This window comes from Drosophila miranda (assembly GCF_003369915.1).
Source record: "Drosophila miranda strain MSH22 chromosome Y unlocalized genomic scaffold, D.miranda_PacBio2.1 Contig_Y1_pilon, whole genome shotgun sequence".
NCBI lineage: Eukaryota > Metazoa > Arthropoda > Insecta > Diptera > Drosophilidae > Drosophila > Drosophila miranda.
The window spans coordinates 50,592,750-50,616,962 of NW_022881603.1; the positions used below are offsets into that span (position 1 = coordinate 50,592,750).

General features: G+C 42.4%; 1 protein-coding gene across 2 annotated transcripts in view; it reads right to left on the reverse strand.

The window, feature by feature from the left end:
* Positions 1-1,168: 1,168 nt before the first annotated feature.
* The window catches only part of LOC117192052, an 84,810-nt gene continuing 61,765 nt past the window's right edge, over positions 1,169-24,213 (reverse strand). Inside the window, exons 1-2 of one of the 2 annotated variants that reach the window (XM_033396768.1) lie at positions 2,094-2,197; positions 1,169-2,028 (exon numbers count right to left, since the gene is read on the reverse strand). In XM_033396768.1, the coding sequence (XP_033252659.1) occupies positions 1,290-1,877 (588 nt within the window). In that variant the 5' untranslated portion in view covers positions 1,878-2,028; positions 2,094-2,197 and the 3' untranslated portion in view covers positions 1,169-1,289. Of the gene's footprint in view, positions 2,029-2,093; positions 2,198-24,213 lie in introns of those variants that run through there. The other variant, XM_033396769.1, reaches the window with a different exon arrangement.

Sequence of the window (24,213 nt, forward strand, 5' to 3'; positions counted from 1 at the left end):
CCATGTAAAGACTACAATAACGTAAAAATTTGCAAAACAAATAATGTAATCAACTTAAACCACGATAACTGTATTAGTAGATTATTGATAGGGAAAGATTCCTCGTGTAACTACAGCAATGCAGAACACATCGAACCTATATAAGAAATAGATTCCGACTCACTCCTCCTAAATAACTTCAACGGAACAATAAAATGGCAAAACGGCTATGAAAAACTAAGGGGCACGTACCTACTAAAGTACTGGAACGATACAATAAACATTAACGAAAAGAAATTTACAAACATTCACAAAACTATAACCAAACCACAAACTCCAATGGTACAAGTAGGCCCATTGCAAGGAAAACGCATAAAAATACTTTCTCTCAAAGCACTCGATGAACTTCACATCAACAATACGAAACACTTAAACTTCCTTCAAACTCACTCCTCAATAAATAGTATGACTCTTATTACGCTATTTACAATTGCAATAATACTGATCATAATATCACATGTGTGTCGAAAACCACAAAAAGTGATACTCAACATTCCTCCAGAAATACCAGACATCAAAATCAAAACCGATACAAAGATACCAACAAACACAAAACAAAATGTTGAATTTAATAACATACCATATTTCTAAAAATTCATTTAAGGACAAATGAAATAAGAGGGAAAGAGTTAACACCCAAAGAGTTCAATACTCTTATTTCCAATTAAAACAGAAAAAAGTATAAAAATTCTTGCCCAATAGTTTATTACCCAATTGTAATAACAATGCGCAAGAATTCTGTCACAATTTACACAAAAAGTAAAAACCATTTCCTGCCTAAAACAAGAACCGAAACATTGTATTTCTGGAAGTGCTTATGCGCTCCACTCCAAGTCAGCACTTCACGAGAAACCATCGCCCCCACCCCGTCTTCGACGTCGCGACTGCGATAATGTCGACAATGCATTTCTTCACCCCCAACATCGACCAGCAACATTGACTTCCTATTGCCGGTCAATAACTGCAACTCCGCTGTCGCCACCGACGCCGCCGCCTACAATAATTCTGAAGACCCCAACAATTCGGCCTCTGCCGAAGTTCCTCTGCCGCGTTCATCGATAGGTTTCTTTAAGAATTATAATTCTAGATTTAAGCAGTCACATTCTGATATTCAATAAAAGCACTTCGCTAAAGTGAACAGAATCAAAATAATCTTTTATTTTGTCCTTCGAATAAGGATAAAATTAACTTGTGTATTCTGTCAGTGTGTGATTGGATACTGCTTGCTGCTTTCTGCTCGATGGCTGCCCCTAAAGCACGAGGTGCAGGCGTATCTGGAACACCAGCTGCTCGACGGTCTTCTTCAGGAGCGCCGCCAGGGACAGGATGAATCCCAGGAGGCTGAGGGAGAACAGCCAGGGCGTGTTCATGAGCACGGCAAAGAAGACGAGCGTCTCGTCGCCCCGGGCATTGGCCATGCGCCACAGCAACTGGCGCTGGATGGTGCGCAGCTTGAACTTGCTGTTCCACAATCGGTGGCGCTTTGAGCCGACGGTTTCGTTGAAGCCCACGGTTTCCTCGACCAGCCAGAACACCGCGCAGCACAGCAGTTGCGGCACCAGCAGCACGACCTTGACCACAGCGGTCTCCAAGACGAGGTGGTACAAGGCCACCATGCGCTGACGGTGCTCCGGCTGCATTGTGGAGAGCACGTCTGTGTCGAGGGACTCCAGCGGGGAGACCCTGGGGGAAGGGCCGTCGGAGAGCTCCTCCCACTCCGAGTCCGACTCGGTGCGCTCTATCGAGCTGAACTCGCTCTGGCTCTGACAGGTCTGGCTCTGACAGGTCTGGCTCTGACAGGAGCACGACTCCTCCTCTTGGTCCTCCTCGGTGTGCATCGAGTAGTCGCCCTCGTAGCGGCAGTCGGAGAACTCTTCGTGGGGGTCGTCTTAGTAGTCTCCGCGGCTGTCCGGAGAAGCGCCGCCTGTCCAGAGGGAGCTCAACACGGGCGGTGGTCCCATCGAAGCCATCTGTGGCACAGCATTGAATCTGCAGGGGAGCCGGGGGTAAGTTATGTCCTGGGGGGAAGGGGAGTCTGGGCTGCTGCCGCTCACCCATCTGAATCCCCCATCGGAGGGATGGTGGGGGGTGAGCGTGACCTATTGGACCCATTGGGCGGGACAGCAGAGGACTGGTGTGGATTTGGCCAAGGAAGGGCATCGCATTGAGTCCATTCTTGTCGGCGGAACCTTCGGGGGGGACCTGCAGCCCCGGCTGCTGCTGCTGCTGCTGGTCGGTAAAGACGAAGGATCCCATGGATCCGAAAATACCCCGCGAGCGGGTGAATGGGGAACGTGGATTGTTAATAGTTGGATTCATCTTATTCCAGCACATGTGAGGAAATATTCGTTCATGGGCTTTGTTTTGTATTTGTATTTTTATTTACTTTATGTTCCCTGTGCTTTCGATATTTGCTGCCGTTCTCTGTGTTGTTCCGCTCTCTCCAGATATTCGTACTGAATGATTTCCAGAGCCAGTTCTGAACGGCTCCAAGTGATAGTTCAGGGCCCACTTCGATGTTGTGTTTCGAATCACAGTTCAGGTGACGTACTTTCCCTGGGCAGAGCTACGACTTGCAATAGTTGATCGGCTTTGTTTGTTTGGGATAGGACTTGCGATAAATACCATGCCACCATACTCCTTGGTGTGGCCGAAATGTTGGCCACCATTCTGGGATTAAGGAGTTAAGGGTTAAGGGTTAAAGAGAGTGGTGGAGGGGGGGGGGGTATATTTTTGCTTGGCTTTACATCTTCCTTAAGCTGCTGTTTTGTGTCACAGCCAACCTGTCATTTGTACATTGAATTGCTGCTCGAGAGGTCTCTTTGGAGTCCTCTGTTCCCCGTGTACAAATTTACATAAAATCACAGGAAGCACTTAGGATTAATAGGGGGCACTCATCCCCCTCTACTCCCTCTCCCCCTTTTGGTGGTGTCATGAGTTAAGCATTTGCTGTGTTCGGCATTCAATTTGTGGCTTGATTTCTTACCTTTTATGATGCGCTATACGGCTGTAATCCATGTAGGACATGCACTTTGTTTATCCATTCAAAGGCGCTAAAGAGGGTAGTCCTGTAATCCAAAAGGGCATCCAGTATATCCAGAGCGAAGGTTAATCCATTCGATGGAGCGCTCAAGCAGACCAGCCAGGCGGTTGACCAGAAGCTTAACGAGGCTTAAAATTTCCAAGAGGCCGACAGCCGGCAAGTGTCATTGCAGTCCCTCCAGTCGACTCCACTCCAGTCCAGTTTTTTCCCAAACTGTGCGACGTGAATAACTTTGATGATTTCTTGGCCCAAAGGCGCCCACACAATATAAATACTCCTCCCTTTTTTGTCAATAAGTTTATTTTCAGTCGTTACATTTACGAATAACAGTCGAGTTTTTCTACTCAAATCAAATATTAAAACGAGGGGCAACGTTGTGAGTTGCTGCGGAGACCGCAACTCTACAGTTATTCCCGATACTAAGTCAGTATGGTTTTCAACCGACAGACGCCGCTAATATTAAACGACACGACAAGGAGTGCGTGCGAGAGAGACAGAAAATCAGTCTGAGCGTGACGTCGGGTGCTGCGTAGCCAGTGCAAATTGATTTGTTCCTTTTGGCTATAAAAATTATCTGATCTAAACCAGATTCAGCAATCTGATAGATATGGTTGTTATCTATGATTCTGCGTTTTTAGTTTTCTCGAATGTGCAATATTGTGGATGCAACAGATTTTCGTTCTTTGTGGGGCCGGAAGGGGGTGGGGCGAAATTCTGAGATAAACGTTTTATAGTGAGATCTAACAGAAGTGCGGATACCAAATTTGGTTACTCTAGCCTTAATAGTCTCTGAGATTTGTGGATGCCACAGATTTTCGTCCTTTGCTGGGGCGGAAGGGGGTGTGGCGAAATTTTGACACAAAACGGTCAAGGTCCGATATCACAGGAGTGTGGATACCAAATTTGGTTGCTCTAGCTCTTATGGGTTCTGAGATCCTTGAACTCATATTTTGCAATTGGCAAAACCGACCATGAAACCTGTGTGTTAGAGAGAGACAGAGCGAGAAAGAATGAAATTGTTTTCTTGATTCTGGCTATAATAATTATACGATCTGGTTCAGATTTTTCACTCTAGAACATATAGTCATCCTCTACGATTCTGCGTTTTCTGGTATTTCTGGTTTTCTCGTATCTTTAAAATTGTGGATGCCACAGATTTTCGCTCTTTGTGGGGGCGGAAGTGGGCGGGGCGAAGTTTTGAAATATTCTTGTAGCAGTGTCATATCACAGAAGTCTGGATCCAAAACATCGTTGCTATAGCTCTTATAGTCTTTGAGCACTAGGCGCTGAAGGGGACGGACAGACGGACAGACGGACGGACGGACAGACGGACAGACAGACATGGCTCAATCGACTCGGCTATTGATGCTGATCAAGAATATATATACTTTATGGGGTCGGAAACGATTCCTTTTGGACGTTACACACATCCACTTTTACCACAAATCTAATATACCCCAATACTCATTTTGAGTATCGGGTATAAAAATTAAAAAACGAAACAGTTATTGGTTGATGTCCTTCAGCTTCTCTGGATCAGTCTACTCAAGGTAAATCAAATATTAAAATTAAAGAACGAAACAGTTATTGGTTGATGTCCTTCAGCTTCTCTGCATCCGTCTTGGCGGCCCACAAGCGGCACCCAATTTTTTTATAGTCATCGCTGCACATGACTATCGCCCTCAAATACTCGGCCGGCACCCCAGTTTCCTCTGATAGTCTTAACACGGTCACTTTTTTTTTTCCTTAAAAACGGCAGAAATTTTTTGCATTGTCTTCGAATTCCTTGAAACCATACCTCTTATTGCTGTGTAATGTTGGTTCATTACGTGGTTTCCCAAGGTGCTCAACCTTCCAATCATTTTGCCGCACAGTTTGCACTTGCTGCCATGCACGGGGGGCGAAGCCTTAGGGGAAATCGGTGTTTTCAAATTGTCCTTTCCACTTTCAGTACTAAGAATGTCTTCAGTAAACATGTCTGGAGAATTAAGAAGTTATTATATGTATTTTTTTCAAATTTTACTTATTTACTTACTTAAGTCCGGATCCTCCCGAACCTCCTGCTCCTGCTTCTCCTCCACGTGGTGCACTCAGACGAATCATATATTTCAACAGAAATAGTACACTCCATATCATTGACTGTATAATCAGAAATATTGTGAATTTTGTCAGAAATGTTGTCAATATTCTCCTCAATATCCTGAGTTGTGGCCGACTCCTCCGTATCACCGTGCATATTGTCAATATCCTCAATATCGTGAGTTGTGGCCGACTCCTCCGTATGACCGTTCATATTGTTGTCAATATTGTAGTGGCCAGTTGTGACTCTAAAACTCCAGAGAACAGCTTGGGAAGTACGGCCCTCGCGTTTAACATTAACTCTGCTCTTTACAAAAACAAGATAAGAGATCAATTACAAGAGAGCAGTAGTTAAAGCTTCCATTCCTTGGATTAAGAAAAAATAAAAGGTATTTGGACCTTACAATAGTGACACAGCTTTAACAGTCTCGTATCATAGGGCTGGAAATCTTACTACGTTCGACACTGGGAAAGAAAAACCAATTGACCCCCCCTCCAAGAACGAGGTCGTCAAAGTCCATCGATTTCTTAGTAGATCTGGGAAAGACCTCGGATTTCCCAGGAACCAGCATCTACATAAACCAACGATAACTACAACCAAATAAACCAGAAAGAGCCGTCCGAAGATATACTAGAGTGAAACCCGAAGTTATGTGGAGGCATACTTGAGCTGAAGTACATTTTGGAGTAAGACGAGAAGAATAGTTTTCTTGCGAATTCGGAGAAACTAATATGCCGCACTCGTCACCCTTCTCGCTTATGAATTAAGCGCGCGGCTAAGGCTTTCGCATGTAGTTCTTCGCAATGTGTGGAGTGGCTCTCAAACTGTGAAAATAAAACATTATTCTGCGGCGATCCACACTGCCGTTTAATAGTCGTCGTGTGAAAATGTACCAAAGTATTAGTTTTGAGTCTCGTCATGAGATTTTCCATTTATTAAAGATTAGGCTACGCACTAACTATTTTTTTATTGTCTAGATTTAAAAAGAAAAAAAAAAAACCAATAATGTATATAATTACCCATAATTAGAAATTAGCGCAAATGAAAACCACATTTTTTTAAGATCCGCCGTTGAGTGGCAAATCGTCGTCGTACGGGTATGGAAATGGAAAGAAAATCGGTGTTTCATCCGAATTAGAAGTGAAGACCTGTATATTCATAATTTTTCTCCCTTCCTCAGAATATGTTCCTACGTCGCCCCTTGAGCTCAACGGACACGCCGGATAATTCGTATAAAGTATGAGTGAGTTACGAAACTTCCTTAAACGGAATTCTCGAGTATTTTCGAAATATATATCTGTCTTATAAAACTTCTATTCCGGTATATAAAACAACCATATCCGTGCCATAATTTAAAGCGGATCGGCTACTAATTTTTCTTTCACGTTTGCCTTCTAGTTATATAATTATCATATTTTTCTCTTCTTTCCCATTTAATTTCTCTTACGCCATATTCTCTACACATAAGTCCTATATACATATACACATATAACTAGGTATAACTTGCTACTATTTCCTCCTTCTTTATTTAATTACTTTATGCTAAGTTTATACTTATCTGGAAAACCATGAAGTCCAAACCCTTAAATTTTGAATTATTAAATAATAATTAGTAGATAATAATGGAACATTAAACCTTTCGTGTTTGTCCTGAGTAGAGCCTGAGGAAGTCCGATGATCAAATAGAGATGCGCTCGATTAGGGTTATGCTGTCGATTAAACGGCATACAAAGGTAGGGAGGGTAGAGAAGGGGTCAAAGTCATCTGAGTTCCCCAAGAGCGACGGAATATAGCCTGACTATTTGTCGGTAGTCGGTTAAACAGTTAGTTAAAATTCACATTCTTTTCTTTTTGATTTCTTTTGTAGAGTTCCTTTTGAACATTAAATCAAGTGTACCTAAAACATCTTTGCGAATGTGTTCGTATAGCAGATAGGAGAGTAGGAAAGATCCCACGACATTCCGGCGAGCTAGTTAGAGCATAGCTAGAGGTACACGTTCCGAAATCCTGCTATACTATTGGTGTCTGACCGTCAAAAAAAAAGTATGTACAACCTCCATCCGTACATACAATCTCACACCTCTACGAATATGAATTTCTGGCACATTACATAGATTGGCGCCCAACGTGGGGCCAGAGTACGAGTTACTACTGGTTAAAACCCCCAAAAACTTTGCTCGTTGCAATTTTAAATTCCACATTAAAATTAATACTTCCCGTCCAACTACTGTAACGGAGGATATTGATGGAATTTTGGGTTTAAGATTCTGAGTTGCGGAATACCCAACCAAATAGAATCCGCCAGGTAGCAAGGGATGGAAACTGATTTTTTTTTTTGTTACCAGAATTAATTTGCGAATATACGACAGCTATTCACAAAGGCGGATAGGTCGGCCAAATTATAATAGGATAACCCCAAAAGAGGTTATGGGGGAAGAGTATCGATGGCCTTCGGAAGTCTAATTTTCTAGATATAGATTTGGAAATTAGCCATTGCCAAGGTTACTGACCACATAAACATACCATAGACCAATTTAGATTTCATTGAGGTTATATTCCGGCGGCAAGAGAAAGCGTATATCGGACGGAGTCAAGCTCGAAAAGGACAAATATTGGGTATTTAGGAAAATTTTGTAGAATTTATTGAAGCTTTGGTCCTATAATTAGGGATTTCCACATTTAGTGATCAGAACTCGTATTACTGGGTTACCTTAACATGTCACCAGTACAACGTACCCCAGGGGGCAAGGCGTCGGGTGACGTGGACGCCCAGATCTGTGGTATATGTCAAGAAGCCATAAGAAGAAGTCAACTAATATGTACTGCGTCTTGTGGGCACCGGTATCATGATACTTGCATGAAAGAATTCGTGAAAAATAACAGAAATTGCCCCGTATGTAGGGCGGAGTTGAATCCGGAGGAACTTTCGTTTGATGAGAATACTCTAGCAGCCGAATTACCACCCGACATGGGTTCGGGTATAGTGCCGTTAGAAGGGGGATCCAACCCGGAGTCAAACGCTTCAGAGAGAGGACTTCAAAAGTCAAGAGGGGCTAGCCCTAAACAGGGCCGGGGAGCTACATCGCGCAGAGGGATGCATACTAGGTTGCAGTCTCAACAATTTCGGGATAATTCTTTGGGCAGTATCAGCCATAGGTCGGGCGAAGGAGATATGTCGGAAAGAACCATTGAGGTTATACAAGCCCTGATAAAAGGGGAGCAGAAAGATATGATGGTGGAGCTAAGTTCATTCGTTAAGAATTTGATCGAAGAAAATCTACGCGGACAATTAGGTAGGATGACTATAGCTTCAGATAGCACGCCTGTGCAAGCGACAAGGCAAAATCACGAGCCTAATATAACAGGAAACTCGTTGTCTTCAGAAAATGAAAGGGAAAGGGGATTACCACATCCAAATGTCTCTAACAGGGCAATAGCTCCTGGGAAGGCCGCTAATATCTTAGCCAGTTGGCGACTAAAGTTTGACGGATCCAAAGACGCTATGCACGTCGACGAATTCCTGTACAGGGTTCGTTCACTTACATCCTCCACTTTAAATAACGATTACGAATTACTCTGTGACAATATGCATCTGCTTTTCTCGTCTAAAGCCAGCGATTGGTTTTGGAACTTCCATAGAAAGAACCCACAGTTTTCTTGGCAAACTTTTTCTGCCTCATTTAGACAACGATTCGATGATGCTAAAGATGATTTCGACTTGTGGGAGTTGATTAGAAAACGCCGTCAGAGAGAGGGTGAATCGTTTAACGATTACCAGACGGCCGTCGAAGAATTAGTGTCCAGGCTCTCACACGAGGTTAGCGAAAATAAGTTAGTAGACATTTTAAAACGTAACGCAAAAACGGCCCTCAGATATGAACTCTTGCATCTCAAAACCAGCGATCGAACTGGCCTGAGAGAAGAAGTTCGCAAGCATGAAAACTTCTGTAAAGACAACCATAACCCTTTTCCACGAGGTAAATTCAGCAAACCGAATGTAGCAGAAATACTTACGGACAATGAAGATATTGACGAAGAAGACGTTTCGCAGATTTATCGTAAGAAACTAGTATGCTGGAACTGCGACCAGGAAGGGCATCGTTTTGATGATTGTTTAGGAGAAAGACGAATTTTCTGCTATGGGTGTGGTGCTAAGGATATTTATAAACCTCGATGCGTCAAATGTAACCCAGCGAAAAACTTGAAACGGGATGTACCGACCGGAGCCCAGTCAGTACATCCGACCAAGAGCAGCAACTAAACGAAAGTAAGCCAACTACCTTAAGAGGGCTTTCCGAAGGGGTAGTTGACGTAAAACCGGATATGATACTACACCAAATTTGTACAGGTATAGATGTAGCGACTCAAACGATGGAGAGCAAAGAGTTAGATTCAGAAAATGTGAATACGTGGTTTAAATTGATAGTTAAGCCCAAACGATCGACGGTCCGGAGACGAGCGTTCTGGAAAAAGGTCCAATCTGTTCGAAAACGTTTAGTCTCAGCAGTTATTCTGAGTTCAGATAACCGATTGTACACGGAGGTAATGATCGAAGGGCAAACTTATAAGGCTTTGCTGGATTCAGGAGCAACCATTAGTTGTTTGGGTGGGAGAGCAGCAACCTTTTTAGCACATCACCCACAGTCTCAGAAGTGTTTGGGAACCATACGCACTGCCAGCAACGAAGCTTGTACCGTAGTGTCCAAATTGGTGGTCCCGATTGAATTCCGTAAAATAATTAAGGAAGTAGAGTTCTTTATCATACCAGATTTAAAGCAAGATGTTTATTTAGGAGTTGACTTTTGGAAAGATTTCGGTCTTCTATCCCAATTATTGACCCGAGAAGGAACTGTGAGCTGTTTGGAGAATAGAGACGACACGATTATGAAGGAAACGCCTAAAATGCATTCCCTAAATGAAGAACAAAAGAACCAATTAGAGGCGGTAATAAGAACCTTCCCGTCATATGAATGCGACGGACTAGGTCGTACACACCTAATACAACATTCTATGGTAATCAATGCCGAAGTACCCGTCAAACAACGACATTGGCCCATTTCCCCCGCGAAAGAGAAAGTGATGTTCGAAGAAGTAGAGAAGATGATTAAGCTGGGCGTGATAGAACCTTCAAATAGTCCATGGAGTAGCAATTGCGTCCTAGTAAAGAAAGGGAACAAGAATAGGTTATGCCTTGATTCTCGAGAGATCAACAAATATACCCGAAAAGATGCATACCCCTTCCCCATATAGATGGGATACTCAGTCGATTGCCACCTGCCAAATACATAACGGGACTCGATATGAAGCATGCTTATTGGCAAATTCCTCTAGAGGAGTCTTCACGCCAATACACCGCGTTTACCATACCTAACCGACCGCTGTATCAATACAAAGTTATGCCTTTTGGTCTAACCAATGCCTCACAAACCCTCTGTCGTTTAATGGATAAGGTAATACCTGCTAACTTGCGTACGAGAGTGTTTGTTTACCTCGATGACTTACTAATTTTATCAGACGATTTCGAATCCCATTTAATGTTACTGAGAGAAGTTGCAGTACACCTACGAAAGGCTAATCTTACGATAAACATTGCCAAGTCGCACTTTTGCATGCGTGAGATTAAGTATCTGGGGTTCATCATTGGATACGGACAGGTAAAGACGGATCCGAGTAAAATTGAAGCTATTAAAGAATTCCCCGTTCCCAAGACGGTAAAACAATTGCGACGATTCCTTGGTCTTGCTGGGTGGTACCGTCGTTTCGTTGACAATTATGCAACGGTAAGTTGCGCCCTCACAGAACTATTAAAGAAACCGAAAGCGTATGCGTGGAACCCTTTGGCCAATCAGGCATTTGAAAAACTTAAACAGTGCCTGACGTCAGCTCCCATTTTGTCTACTCCTGATTTCTCAAAACCCTTTTTGCTGTTATGTGATGCTAGTACTGTAGGAATTGGCTGTGTGTTAGCTCAGAAAAACGAAGAAGGAGAAGAATTACCCGTAGCATTCATGTCCGAGAAGCTATCTAAAGCTCAGAAAAACTACTCAGTCACGGAATTAGAATGTTCAGCGGTGATAAAGGGAATTAAAAAGTTTCGTGCTTATGTAGAAGGTCAGGCATTCGAGGTGATAACCGATCATGCCTCATTACAATGGCTTATGCGTCAGAAGGAGTTGTCTGGTAGATTAGCTCGATGGGCCATAAAACTACAGGGATTCTCTTTTGAGATAACGCACCGGAAGGGCTCACTAAACGTGGTAGCGGATGCCCCATCGCGTAAAGAGGAAATTACTGTTTCTGAAATGGAAGAGCAGGGTCCGATAGTTGATCTGTCTGCCGCAGAATTTAAATCACCAGAATATATGACCTTAATTGATAATATTCGCGCTAAGCAAGACAAATTACCAGACTTGAAGATTCTCAATGATTTTGTCTACAAAAGAACCGAACCTGATCAGGGAAATAATGGTGTAGATAATCTATCTTGGAAATTGTGGATTCCTAGGGAACTCACCCAAGGTGTAATCTCACGAGCCCATGACCCGCCCAATGCCGCCCACAGTGGAGTAGGGAAAACCATCGAAAAGATTAAAAGATATTTGTTTTGGCCAAAAATGAACAAGCAAATACGGGAGTATGTAGCTCATTGGCAAAGACTATGAGTTGCTTCGCCACTTAAGACTCTTATCGGAGGATAGCCGCATTAGTTATCCGGAAGCACTACAAATTATTCGCGAATCGGCAAAGAAAAAGGTGAAAGAGTCACATGAACAAAATGCTAGGCGATATAATCTACGCTGTCGGAAAGTAGAGTGTAAGGTTGGAGAGCCAGTACTTGCCCGCAATTTCTGCCAAAGCAATGCTATTAAAAAGTTCAATGCAAAGTTAGCGCCGGTTTTTATTTCAGCCGTGGTATCTAGACGAGTTGGCTCATCCTATTATCAACTGAAGAACGAACAGGGTAAAAACTTAGGAATATTTCACCTCAAAGACATACAAGTGAAACACTAGGCAACTGTCCTTTTTCCGTTTAGGCTTCGCCAGTTAAAACTAGCGCTTCCTCAACTGTGGTGTAGTGGCCAGTTGTGACTCTAAAACTCCAGAGAACAGCTTGGGAAGTACGGCCCTCGCGTTTAACATTAACTCTGCTCTTTACAAGAACAAGATAAGAGATCAATTACAAGAGAGCAGTAGTTAAAGCTTCCATTGAAGAGCTTAATGTCTAATTTAGAGAAGCAGCGTGGATCTGTGGGAGTTATGTTTTAAAGCTTTACTAGAAATCATACGATTACTCCGTTAGTCGTGGAAGCTAGGTGTAAGCTTTGCTTAGCATCGTACGATTACTCCGTTATCTAGGGAAGCAAGGTGTAAGCTTTGTCTAAAATCGTACGATTACCCCGTTGGTTGTGGAAGGTAAAGTTCCGATCGTAAGGGCTAATGCAAGTAATAGAACTTCTGGCTAGATCATTGCTATAGTGAAGCTGTGCGAATTCGGATGTGTCTTTTTATACAAATATATAGATCCAAGTGAATTTGAAAACGTTGTGCAATCAAACACGCGCCAAGTAAATTGAAGTTCTGGTGGACTACATTATTCCTTTTGGATTAAGAAAAAATAAAAGGTATTTGGACCTTACAATAGTGACACAGCTTTAACAGTCTCGTATCATAGGGCTGGAAATCTTACTACGTTCGACACTGGGAAAGAAAAACCAATTGACCCCCCCTCCAAGAACGAGGTCGTCAAAGTCCATCGATTTCTTAGTAGATCTGGGAAAGACCTCGGATTTCCCAGGAACCAGCATCTACATAAACCAACGATAACTACAACCAAATAAACCAGAAAGAGCCGTCCGAAGATATACTAGAGTGAAACCCGAAGTTATGTGGAGGCATACTTGAGCTGAAGTACATTTTGGAGTAAGACGAGAAGAATAGTTTTCTTGCGAATTCGGAGAAACTAATATGCCGCACTCGTCACCCTTCTCGCTTATGAATTAAGCGCGCGGCTAAGGCTTTCGCATGTAGTTCTTCGCAATGTGTGGAGTGGCTCTCAAACTGTGAAAATAAAACATTATTCTGCGGCGATCCACACTGCCGTTTAATAGTCGTCGTGTGAAAATGTACCAAAGTATTAGTTTTGAGTCTCGTCATGAGATTTTCCATTTATTAAAGATTAGGCTACGCACTAACTATTTTTGTATTGTCTAGATTTAAAAAGAAAAAAAAAAACCAATAATGTATATAATTACCCATAATTAGAAATTAGCGCAAATGAAAACCACATTTTTTTAAGATCCGCCGTTGAGTGGCAAATCGTCGTCGTACGGGTATGGAAATGGAAAGAAAATCGGTGTTTCATCCGAATTAGAAGTGAAGACCTGTATATTCATAATTTTTCTCCCTTCCTCAGAATATGTTCCTACGTCGCCCCTTGAGCTCAACGGACACGCCGGATAATTCGTATAAAGTATGAGTGAGTTACGAAACTTCCTTAAACGGAATTCTCGAGTATTTTCGAAATATATATCTGTCTTATAAAACTTCTATTCCGGTATATAAAACAACCATATCCGTGCCATAATTTAAAGCGGATCGGCTACTAATTTTTCTTTCACGTTTGCCTTCTAGTTATATAATTATCATATTTTTCTCTTCTTTCCCATTTAATTTCTCTTACGCCATATTCTCTACACATAAGTCCTATATACATATACACATATAACTAGGTATAACTTGCTACTATTTCCTCCTTCTTTATTTAATTACTTTATGCTAAGTTTATACTTATCTGGAAAACCATGAAGTCCAAACCCTTAAATTTTGAATTATTAAATAATAATTAGTAGATAATAATGGAACATTAAACCTTTCGTGTTTGTCCTGAGTAGAGCCTGAGGAAGTCCGATGATCAAATAGAGATGCGCTCGATTAGGGTTATGCTGTCGATTAAACGGCATACAAAGGTAGGGAGGGTAGAGAAGGGGTCAAAGTCATCTGAGTTCCCCAAGAGCGACGGAATATAGCCTGACTATTTGTCGGTAGTCGGTTAAACAGTTAGTTAAAATTCACATTCTTTTCTTTGGGGTTTCTTTTGTATAGTTCATTTTGAACATTAAATCAAGTGTACCTAAAACATCTTTGCGAATGTGTTCGTATAGCAGATAGGAGAGTAGGAAAGATCCCACGACATTCCGGCGAGCTAGTTAGAGCATAGCTAGAGGTACACGTTCCGAAATCCTGCTATACTATTGGTGTCTGACCGTCAAAAAAAAAGTATGTACAACCTCCATCCGTACATACAATCTCACACCTCTACGAATATGAATTTCTGGCACATTACAATATCCTCAATATCCTGAGTTGTGGCCGACTCCTCCGTATCACCGTGCATATTGTCAATATCCTCAATATCCTGAGTTGGGGCCAACTCCTCCGTATCACCGTTCATATTGTTGTCAATATCCTCAATATCCTGAGATATCATCAGAACAGAAATATTCTGCACCGGAGTAACAGGCTCAGCATACTTCGCGTGCGTCGTCCCCGCTGAATGGAATACATTATTAGAAGAATATAATATAAATGTAACTAATTTACTTACCCTTACGTTGATGGTCCAGAAAAATTAATTAACACAAATTAATCACTCCTGCTGCACTAATGTCGCAAACTTGGGCTCCACCGAACGACAACGTCATGTTGGCAATTTCCTGTGCTTTCGGGCTTTGCACTTTCCGGCCTTGCAGATGGTCCCAGTATATCCCGCATAATACATTAACAAGGGCACTGTCCACCCCGTCAATTCTTACACCTCCCAAATTAATGTACATCTTTGTCTTATTTTGTGTTTTTTATTTATGTTTTAAATAACGGGGCATGTATGGTTTTGGTATTTACTCATCGATAGTATTATAAGAAATACAAATGTACTCGATATGCCAACACACATTTATTCAAATACGACGATCAAGAAGGAAGAACGTTTACAGATATTTTGTTGCTATACGATACGGACCGATAAATATCACATAATTCCGCGTCTAGTTTCCTGATTTCAACATGTATAAAAATAAAAATAAAATAATTGTAAGGCAACATATATTAACCCTAACCGATCGAGATATTATACAGCAATTAGTTTTATGCGATATTATACTGCGATATGATACTGCGATAGGTTTTATGCGATATTATACTGCGATAAGTCTGAGGCGAGTTATTCGACGATCGACAAAAATAGAGAAAAGAGTGAAATAAGTTAATAAGAGTAACCCAAGAACCGCGCCAAGATGAATAAAAAGATAGATTCAGAAATGCATAAATTGTCGTGTTTCGATGAGGACATAAAGGAACTCAATCTGTTCGAGCCGTATCATGACATAGAGGAAGATATGTTCGAGCCGTCGCAATTGTCGTGTTTCGATGAGGACATAAATGAACTCAATCTGTTGGAGCCGTCGCAATTGTCGTGTTTCGATGAGGTCATAAATGAACTCAATCTGTTCGAGCCGTATCAGGACAAAGAGGCAGAGGAACATCTGCCGTGTGGACCGCTGGACCGCTGGACCGGCTGGTTAGTACTGTAAGGAAGCGATCCTGGGCTGGGGTACATATCTCAGTCTACTCCAGGGTCGAAATTGCAGTAATATTTATAATTTGCCGGGACTCCGTATTTCGGACCGACGATGGGGGACGGGGTGTATTCCTCCCCGTTTTGGCGTCGGTGCCGTTAGGTTTCGGTTCTTGGTGTATTCACGCCGTTGCTGCGTCGATGCCGTTGGTTTTCGGTCCTCGGTGTATTCACGCCGTTGCTGCGTCGATGCCGTTGGTTTTCGGTCCTCGGTGTATTCCTCTCTTGTTTTGGCTGCTGCTGCGTCGTTGTTGTTGGGTTTGTGCTCTCTCGGTGTATGCACGCCGTTGCTGCGTCGATGCCGTTGGTTTTCGGTCCTCGGTGTATTCCTCTCTCGTTTTGGCTGCTGCTGCGTCGTTGTTGTTGGGTTTTGGTACTGAAAAGCCAGTGGCGTCCGCCGTGATCGCGACTTGCCCCCCCCCTTTAAAGAAGATAATAAGCTACGTGGGGCTTAGAGACCCCACGGGCCGTATAATATATAAAATTAATGTCATGTAGCCTTCGTGGCCTTCCCCCTCCTTAACCTAAAACTTAAAAGTCAATAAAGAAAAGTCAAAAAACTTAATTCTAATAACGTAATCTCGGGTCCCTCCAATGGGAAAATGACGGCGAACTGATGGGCGGAAAAAATGTGGGTGGAGCGTACGCTCCCTCACACCCCCTCCATACTTCGGGGGTGCCGAAGAGCGACGGTGACGGCCCGGCTGCGGGTAATCTTTATGCGGAAGCAAGTGCCGTCATGGACCTCCAGTCGCCGGACTCCCAGTCGGTAGGCGCGATCGCGTAAGAATACGGTGATGTTGGATATGAGGTCCCGGGGCAACTGTCGACCTGGCGCGTTGGTCCGCCATTCGGGGGGAGCCTCTGCCCATTCCGGGTCGTCCTGCACCACGGCTACCGTAGGGTGGAGTCGGAGGATCTGCAGCAGGTCGGCCATCTCGCCATACTCCAGCGGGAGGCTCTCTTCGGAGTCGAAGTCAACGACTTCCTCATGTAGTGGCCAGTTGTGACTCTAAAACTCCAGAGAACAGCTTGGGAAGTACGGTCCTCGCGTTTAACATTAACTCTGTTCTTTACAAAAACAAGATAAGAGATCAATTACAAGAGAGCAGTAGTTAAAGCTTCCATTGAAGAGCTTAATGTCTAATTTAGAGAAGCAGCGTGGATCTGTGGGAGTACAATTACTCCGTTAGTCGTGTAAGCTATGTGTAACCTTTGCTTAGCATCGTACGATTACTCCGTAATCTAGGGAAGCAAGGTGTAAGCTTTGTCTAAAATCGTACGATTACCCCGTTGGTTGTGGAAGGTAAAGTTCCGATCGTAAGGGCTAATGCAAGTAATAGAACTTCTGGCTAGATCATTGCTATAGTGAAGCTGTGCGAATTCGGAAGTGTCTTTTTATACAAATATATAGATCCAAGTGAATTTGAAAACGTTGTGCAATCAAACACGTGCCAAGTAAATTGAAGTTCTGGTGGACTACATTATTCCTTTTGGATTAAGAAAAATAAAAGGTATTTGGACCTTACAATAGTGACACAGCTTTAACAGTCTCGTATCATAGGGCTGGAAATCTTACTACGTTCGACACTGGGAAAGAAAAACCAATTGACCCCCCCCCCCCCCCCCAAGAACGAGGTCGTCAAAGTCCATCGATTTCTTAGTAGATCTGGGAAAGACCTCGGATTTCCCAGGAACCAGCATCTACATAAACCAACGATAACTACAACCAAATAAACCAGAAAGAGCCGTCCGAAGATATACTAGAGTGAAACCCGAAGTTATGTGGAGGCATACTTGAGCTGAAGTACATTTTGGAGTAAGACGAGAAGAATGGTTTTCTTGCGAATTCGGAGAAACTAATATGCCGCACTCGTCACCCTTCTCGCTTATGAATTAAGCGCGCGGCTAAGGCTTTCGCATGTAGTTCTTCGCAATGTGTGGAGTGGCTCTCAAACTGTGAAAATAAAACATTATTCTGCAGCGATCCACACTGCCGTTTAATAGTCGTCGTGTGAAAATGTACCAAAGTATTAGTTTTGAGTCTCGTCATGAGATTTTCCATTTATTAAAGATTAGGCTACGCACAAACTATTTTTTTATTGTCTAGATTTAAAAAGAAAAAAAAAAAACCAATAATGTATATAATTACCCATAATTAGAAATTAGCGCAAATGAAAACCACATTTTTTTAAGATCCGCCGTTGAGTGGCAAATCGTCGTCGTACGGGTATGGAAATGGAAAGAAAATCGGTGTTTCATCCGAATTAGAAGTGAAGACCTGTATATTCATAATTTTTCTCCCTTCCTCAGAATATGTTCCTACGTCGCCCCTTGAGCTCAACGGACACGCCGGATAATTCGTATAAAGTATGAGTGAGTTACGAAACTTCCTTAAACGGAATTCTCGAGTATTTTCGAAATATATATCTGTCTTATAAAACTTCTATTCCGGTATATAAAACAACCATATCCGTGCCATAATTTAAAGCGGATCGGCTACTAATTTTTCTTTCACGTTTGCCTTCTAGTTATATAATTATCATATTTTTCTCTTCTTTCCAATTTAATTTCTTTTACGCCATATTCTCTACACATAAGTCCTATATACATATATACATATAACTAGGTATAACTGGATACTCTTTCCTCCTTCTTTATTTAATTACTTTATGCTAAGTTTATACTTATCTGGAAAACCATGAAGTCCAAACCCTTAAATTTTGAATTATTAAATAATAATTAGTAGATAATAATGGAACATTAAACCTTTCGTGTTTGTCCTGAGTAGAGCCTGAGGAAGTCCGATGATCAAATAGAGATGCGCTCGATTAGGGTTATGCTGTCGATTAAACGGCATACAAAGGTAGGGAGGGTAGAGAAGGGGTCAAAGTCATCTGAGTTCCCCAAGAGCGACGGAATATAGCCTGACTATTTGTCGGTAGTCGGTTAAACAGTTGGTTAAAATTCACATTATTTTCTTTTTGATTTCTTTGGTAGAGTTCCTTTTGAACATTAAATCAAGTGTACCTAAAACATCTTTGCGAATGTGTTCGTATAGCAGATAGGAGAGGAGGAAAGATCCCACGACATTCCGGCGAGCTAGTTAGAGCATAGCTAGAGGTACACGTTCCGAAATCCTGCTATACTATTGGTGTCTGACCGTCAAAAAAAGTATGTACAACCTCCATCCGTACATACAATCTCACACCTCTACGAATATGAATTTCTGGCACATTACATAGATTGGCGACCAACGTGGAGCCAGAGTACGAGTTACTACTGGTTAAAAACCCCAAAAACTTTGCTCGTTGCAATTTTAAATTCCACATTAAAATTAATACTTCCCGTCCAACTACTGTAACGGAGGATATTGATGGAATTTTGGGTTTAAGATTCTGAGTTTCTGGCTTTCGGAAGCCTAATTTTCTAGATATAGATTTGGAAATTAGCCATTGCCAAGGTTACTGACCACATAAACATACCATAGACCAAATTAGATTTCATTGAGGTTATATTCCGGCGACAAGAGAAAGCGTATATCGGACGGAGTCAAGCCCGAAAAGGACAAATATTGGGTATTTAGGAAAATTTTGTAGAATTTATTGAAGCTTTGGTCCTATAATTAGGCATTTCCACATTTAGTGATCAGAACTCGTATTACTGGGTTACCTTAACATGTCACCAGTACAACGTACCCCAGGGGGCAAGGCGTCGGGTGACGTGGACGCCCAGATCTGTGGTACATGTCAAGAAGCCATAAGAAGAAGTCAACTAATATGTACTGCACCTTGTGGGCACAGGTATCATGATACTTGCATGAAAGAATTCGTGAAAAATAACAGAAATTGCCCCGTATGTAGGGCGGAGTTGAATCCGGAGGAACTTTCGTTTGATGAGAATACTCTAGCAGCCGAATTACCACCCGACATGGGTTCGGGTATAGTGCCGTTAGAAGGGGGATCCAACCCGGAGTCAAACGCTTCAGAGAGAGGACATCAAAAGTCAAGAGGGGCTAGGCCTAAACAGGGACGGGGAACTCCATCCGTACATACAATCTCACACCTCTACGAATATGAATTTCTGGCACATTACATAGATTGGCGACCAACGTGGGGCCAGAGTACGAGTTACTACTGGTTAAAAACCCCAAAAACTTTGCTCGTTGCAATTTTAAATTCCACATTAAAATTAATACTTCCCGTCCAACTACTGTAACGGAGGATATTGATGGAATTTTGGGTTTAAGATTCTGAGTTTCGGAATACGTAACCAAATAGAATCCGCCAGGTAGCAAGGGATGGAAACTGATATTTTTTTTTGTTACCAGAATTAATTTGCGAATATACGACAGCTATTCACAAAGGCGGATAGGTCGGCCAAATTATAATAGGATAACCCCAGAAGAGTTTATGAGGGAAGAGTATCGATGGCTTTCGGAAGTCTAATTTTCTAGATATAGATTTGGAAATTAGCCATTGCCAAGGTTACTGACCACATAAACATACCATAGACCAAATTAGATTTCATTGAGGTTATATTCCGGCGACAAGAGAAAGCGTATATCGGACGGAGTCAAGCCCGAAAAGGACAAATATTGGGTATTTAGGAAAATGTTGTAGAATTTATTGAAGCTTTGGTCCTATAATTAGGCATTTCCACATTTAGTGATCAGAACTCGTATTACTGGGTTACCTTAACATGTCACCAGTACAACGTACCCCCGGGGGCAAGGCGTCGGGTGACGTGGACGCCCAGATCTTTGGTATATGTCAAGAAGCCATAAGAAGAAGTCAACTAATATGTACTGCATCTTGTGGGCACAGGTATCATGATACTTGCATGAAAGAATTCGTGAAAAATAACAGAAATTGCCCCGTATGTAGGGCGGAGTTGAATCCGGAGGAACTTTCGTTTGATGAGAATACTCTAGCAGCCGAATTACCACCCGACATGGGTTCGGGTATAGTGCCGTTAGAAGGGGGATCCAACCCGGAGTCAAACGCTTCAGAGAGAGGACATCAAAAGTCAAGAGGGGCTAGGCCTAAACAGGGACGGGGAACTACATCGCGCAGAGGGATGCATACTAGGTTGCAGTCTCAACAATTTCGGGATAATTCTTTGGGCAGTATCAGCCATAGGTCGGGGGAAGGAGATATGCCGGAAAGAACCATTGAGGTTATACAAGCCCTGATAAAAGGTGAGCAGAAAGATATGATGGTGGAGCTAAGTTCATTCGTTAAGAATTTGATCGAAGAAAACCTACGCGGACAATTAGGTAGGATGACTATAGCTTCAGATAGCACGCCTGTGCAAGCGACAAGGCAAAATCACGAGCCTAATATAACAGGAAACTCATTGTCTACAGAAAATGGAAGGGAAAGGGGATTACCACATCCAAATGTCTCTAACAGGGCAATAGCTCCTGGGAAGGCCGCTAATTTCTTAGCCAGTTGGCGACTAAAGTTTGACGGATCCAAAGACGCTATGCACGTCGACGAATTCCTGTACAGGGTTCGTTCACTTACATCCTCCACTTTAAATAACGATTACGAATTACTCTGTGACAATATGCATCTGCTTTTCTCGTCTAAAGCCAGCGATTGGTTTTGGAACTTCCATAGAAAGAACCCACAGTTTTCTTGGCAAACTTTTTCTGCCTCATTTAGACAACGATTCGATGATGCTAAAGATGATTTCGACTTGTGGGAGTTGATTAGAAAACGCCGTCAGAGAGAGGGTGAATCGTTTGACGATTACCAGACGGCCGTCGAAGAATTAGTGTCCAGTCTCTCACACGAGGTCAGCGAAAATAAGTTAGTAGACATTTTAAAACGTAACGCAAAAACGGCCCTCAGATATGAACTCTTGCATCTCAAAATCAGCGATCGAACTGGCCTGAGAGAAGAAGTTCGCAAGCATGAAAACTTCTGTAAAGACAACCATAACCCTTTTTCACGAGGTAAATTCAGCAAACCGAATGTAGCAGAAATACTTACGGACAATGAAGATATGGAGGAAGAAGACGTTTCGCAGATTTATCGTAAGAAACTGGTATGCTGGAACTGCGACCAGGAAGGGCATCGTTTTGAAGATTGTTTAGGAGAAAGGCGAATTTTCTGCTATGGGTGTGGTGCTAAGGATATTTATAAACCTCGATGCGTCAAATGTAACCCAGCGAAAAACTTGAAACGGGATGTACCGACCGGAGCCCAGTCAGTACATCCGACCAAGAACAGCAACTAAACGAAAGTAAACCAACTACCTTAAGAGGGCTTTCCGAAGGGGTAGTTGACGTAAAACCGGATATGATACTACACCAAATTTGTACAGGTATAGATGTAGCGACTCAAACGATGGAGAGCAAAGAGTTAGATTCAGAAAATGTGAATACGTGGTTTAAATTGATAGTTAAGCCCAAACGATCGACGGTCCGGAGACGAGCGTTCTGGAAAAAGGTCCAATCTGTTCGAAAACGTTTAGTCTCAGCAGTTATTCTGAGTTCAGATAAACGATTGTACACGGAGGTAATGATCGAAGGGCAAACTTATTAGGCTTTGCTGGATTCAGGAGCAACCATTAGTTGTTTGGTTGGGAGAGCAGCAACCTTTTTAGCACATCACCCACAATCTCAGAAGTGTTTGGGAACCATACGCACTGCCAGCAACGAAGCTTGTACCGTAGTGTCCAAATTGGTGGTCCCGATTGAATTCTGTAAAATAGTTAAGGAAGTAGAGTTCTTTATCATACCAGATTTAAAGCAAGATGTTTATTTAGGAGTTGACTTTTGGAAAGATTTCGGTCTTCTATCCCAATTATTGACCCGAGAAGGAACTGTGAGCTGTTTGGAGAATAGAGACGACACGATTATGAAGGAAACGCCTAAAATGCATTCCCTAAATGAAGAACAAAGGAACCAATTAGAGGCGGTAATAAGAACCTTCCCGTCATATGAATGCGACGGACTAGGTCGTACACACCTAATACAACATTCTATGGTAATCAATGCCGAAGTACCCGTCAAACAACGACATTGGCCCATTTCCCCCGCGAAAGAGAAAGTGATGTTCGAAGAACCATCAAATAGTCCATGGAGTAGCAATTGCGTCCTAGTAAAGAAAGGGAACAAGAATAGGTTATGCCTTGATTCTCGAGAGATCAACAAATATACCCGAAAAGATGCATACCCCCTTCCCCATATAGATGGGATACTCAGTCGATTGCCACATGCCAAATACATAACGGGACTCGATATGAAGCATGCTTATTGGCAAATTCCCCTAGAGGAGTCTTCACGCCAATACACCGCGTTTACCATACCTAACCGACCGCTGTATCAATACAAAGTTATGCCTTTTGGTCTAACCAATGCCTCACAAACCCTCTGTCGTTTAATGGATAAGGTAATTCCTGCTAACTTGCGTACGAGAGTGTTTGTTTACCTCGATGACTTACTAATTTTATCAGACGATTTCGAATCCCATTTAATGTTACTGAGAGAAGTTGCAGTACACTTACGAAAGGCTAATCTTACGATAAACATTGCCAAGTCGCACTTTTGCATGCGTGAGATTAAGTATCTGGGCTCCATCATTGGATACGGACAGGTAAAGACGGATCCGAGTAAAATTGAAGCTATTAAAGAATTCCCCGTTCCCAAGACGGTAAAACAATTGCGACGATTCCTTGGTCTTGCTGGGTGGTACCGTCGTTTCGTTGACAATTATGCAACGGTAAGTTTCGCCCTCACAGAACTATTAAAGAAACCGAAAGCGTATGCGTGGAACCCTTTGGCCAATCAGGCATTTGAAAAACTTAAACAGTGCCTGACGTCAGCTCCCATTTTGTCTACTCCTAATTTCTCAAAACCCTTTTTTGCTGTTATGTGATGCTAGTACTGTAGGAATTGGTTGTGTGTTAGCTCAGAAAAACGAAGAAGGAGAAGAATTACCCGTAGCATTCATGTCCGAGAAGCTATCTAAAGCTCAGAAAAACTACTCAGTCGCGGAATTAGAATGTTTAGCGGTGATAAAGGGAATTAAAAAGTTTCGTGCTTATGTAGAAGGTCAGGCATTCGAGGTGATAACCGATCATGCCTCATTACAATGGTCAGAAGGAGTTGTCTGGTAGATAAGCTCGATGGGCCATAAAACTACAGGGATTCTCTTTTGAGATAACGCACCGGAAGGGCTCACTAAACGTGGTAGCGGATGCCCTATCGCGTAAAGAGGAAATTACTGTTTCTGAAATGGAAGAGCAGGGTCCGATAGTTGATCTATCTGCCGCAGAATTTAAATCACCAGAATATATGACCTTAATTGATAATATTCGCGCTAAGCAAGACAAATTACCAGACTTGAAGATTCTCAATGATTTTGTCTACAAAAGAACCGAACCTGATCAGGGAAATAATGGTGT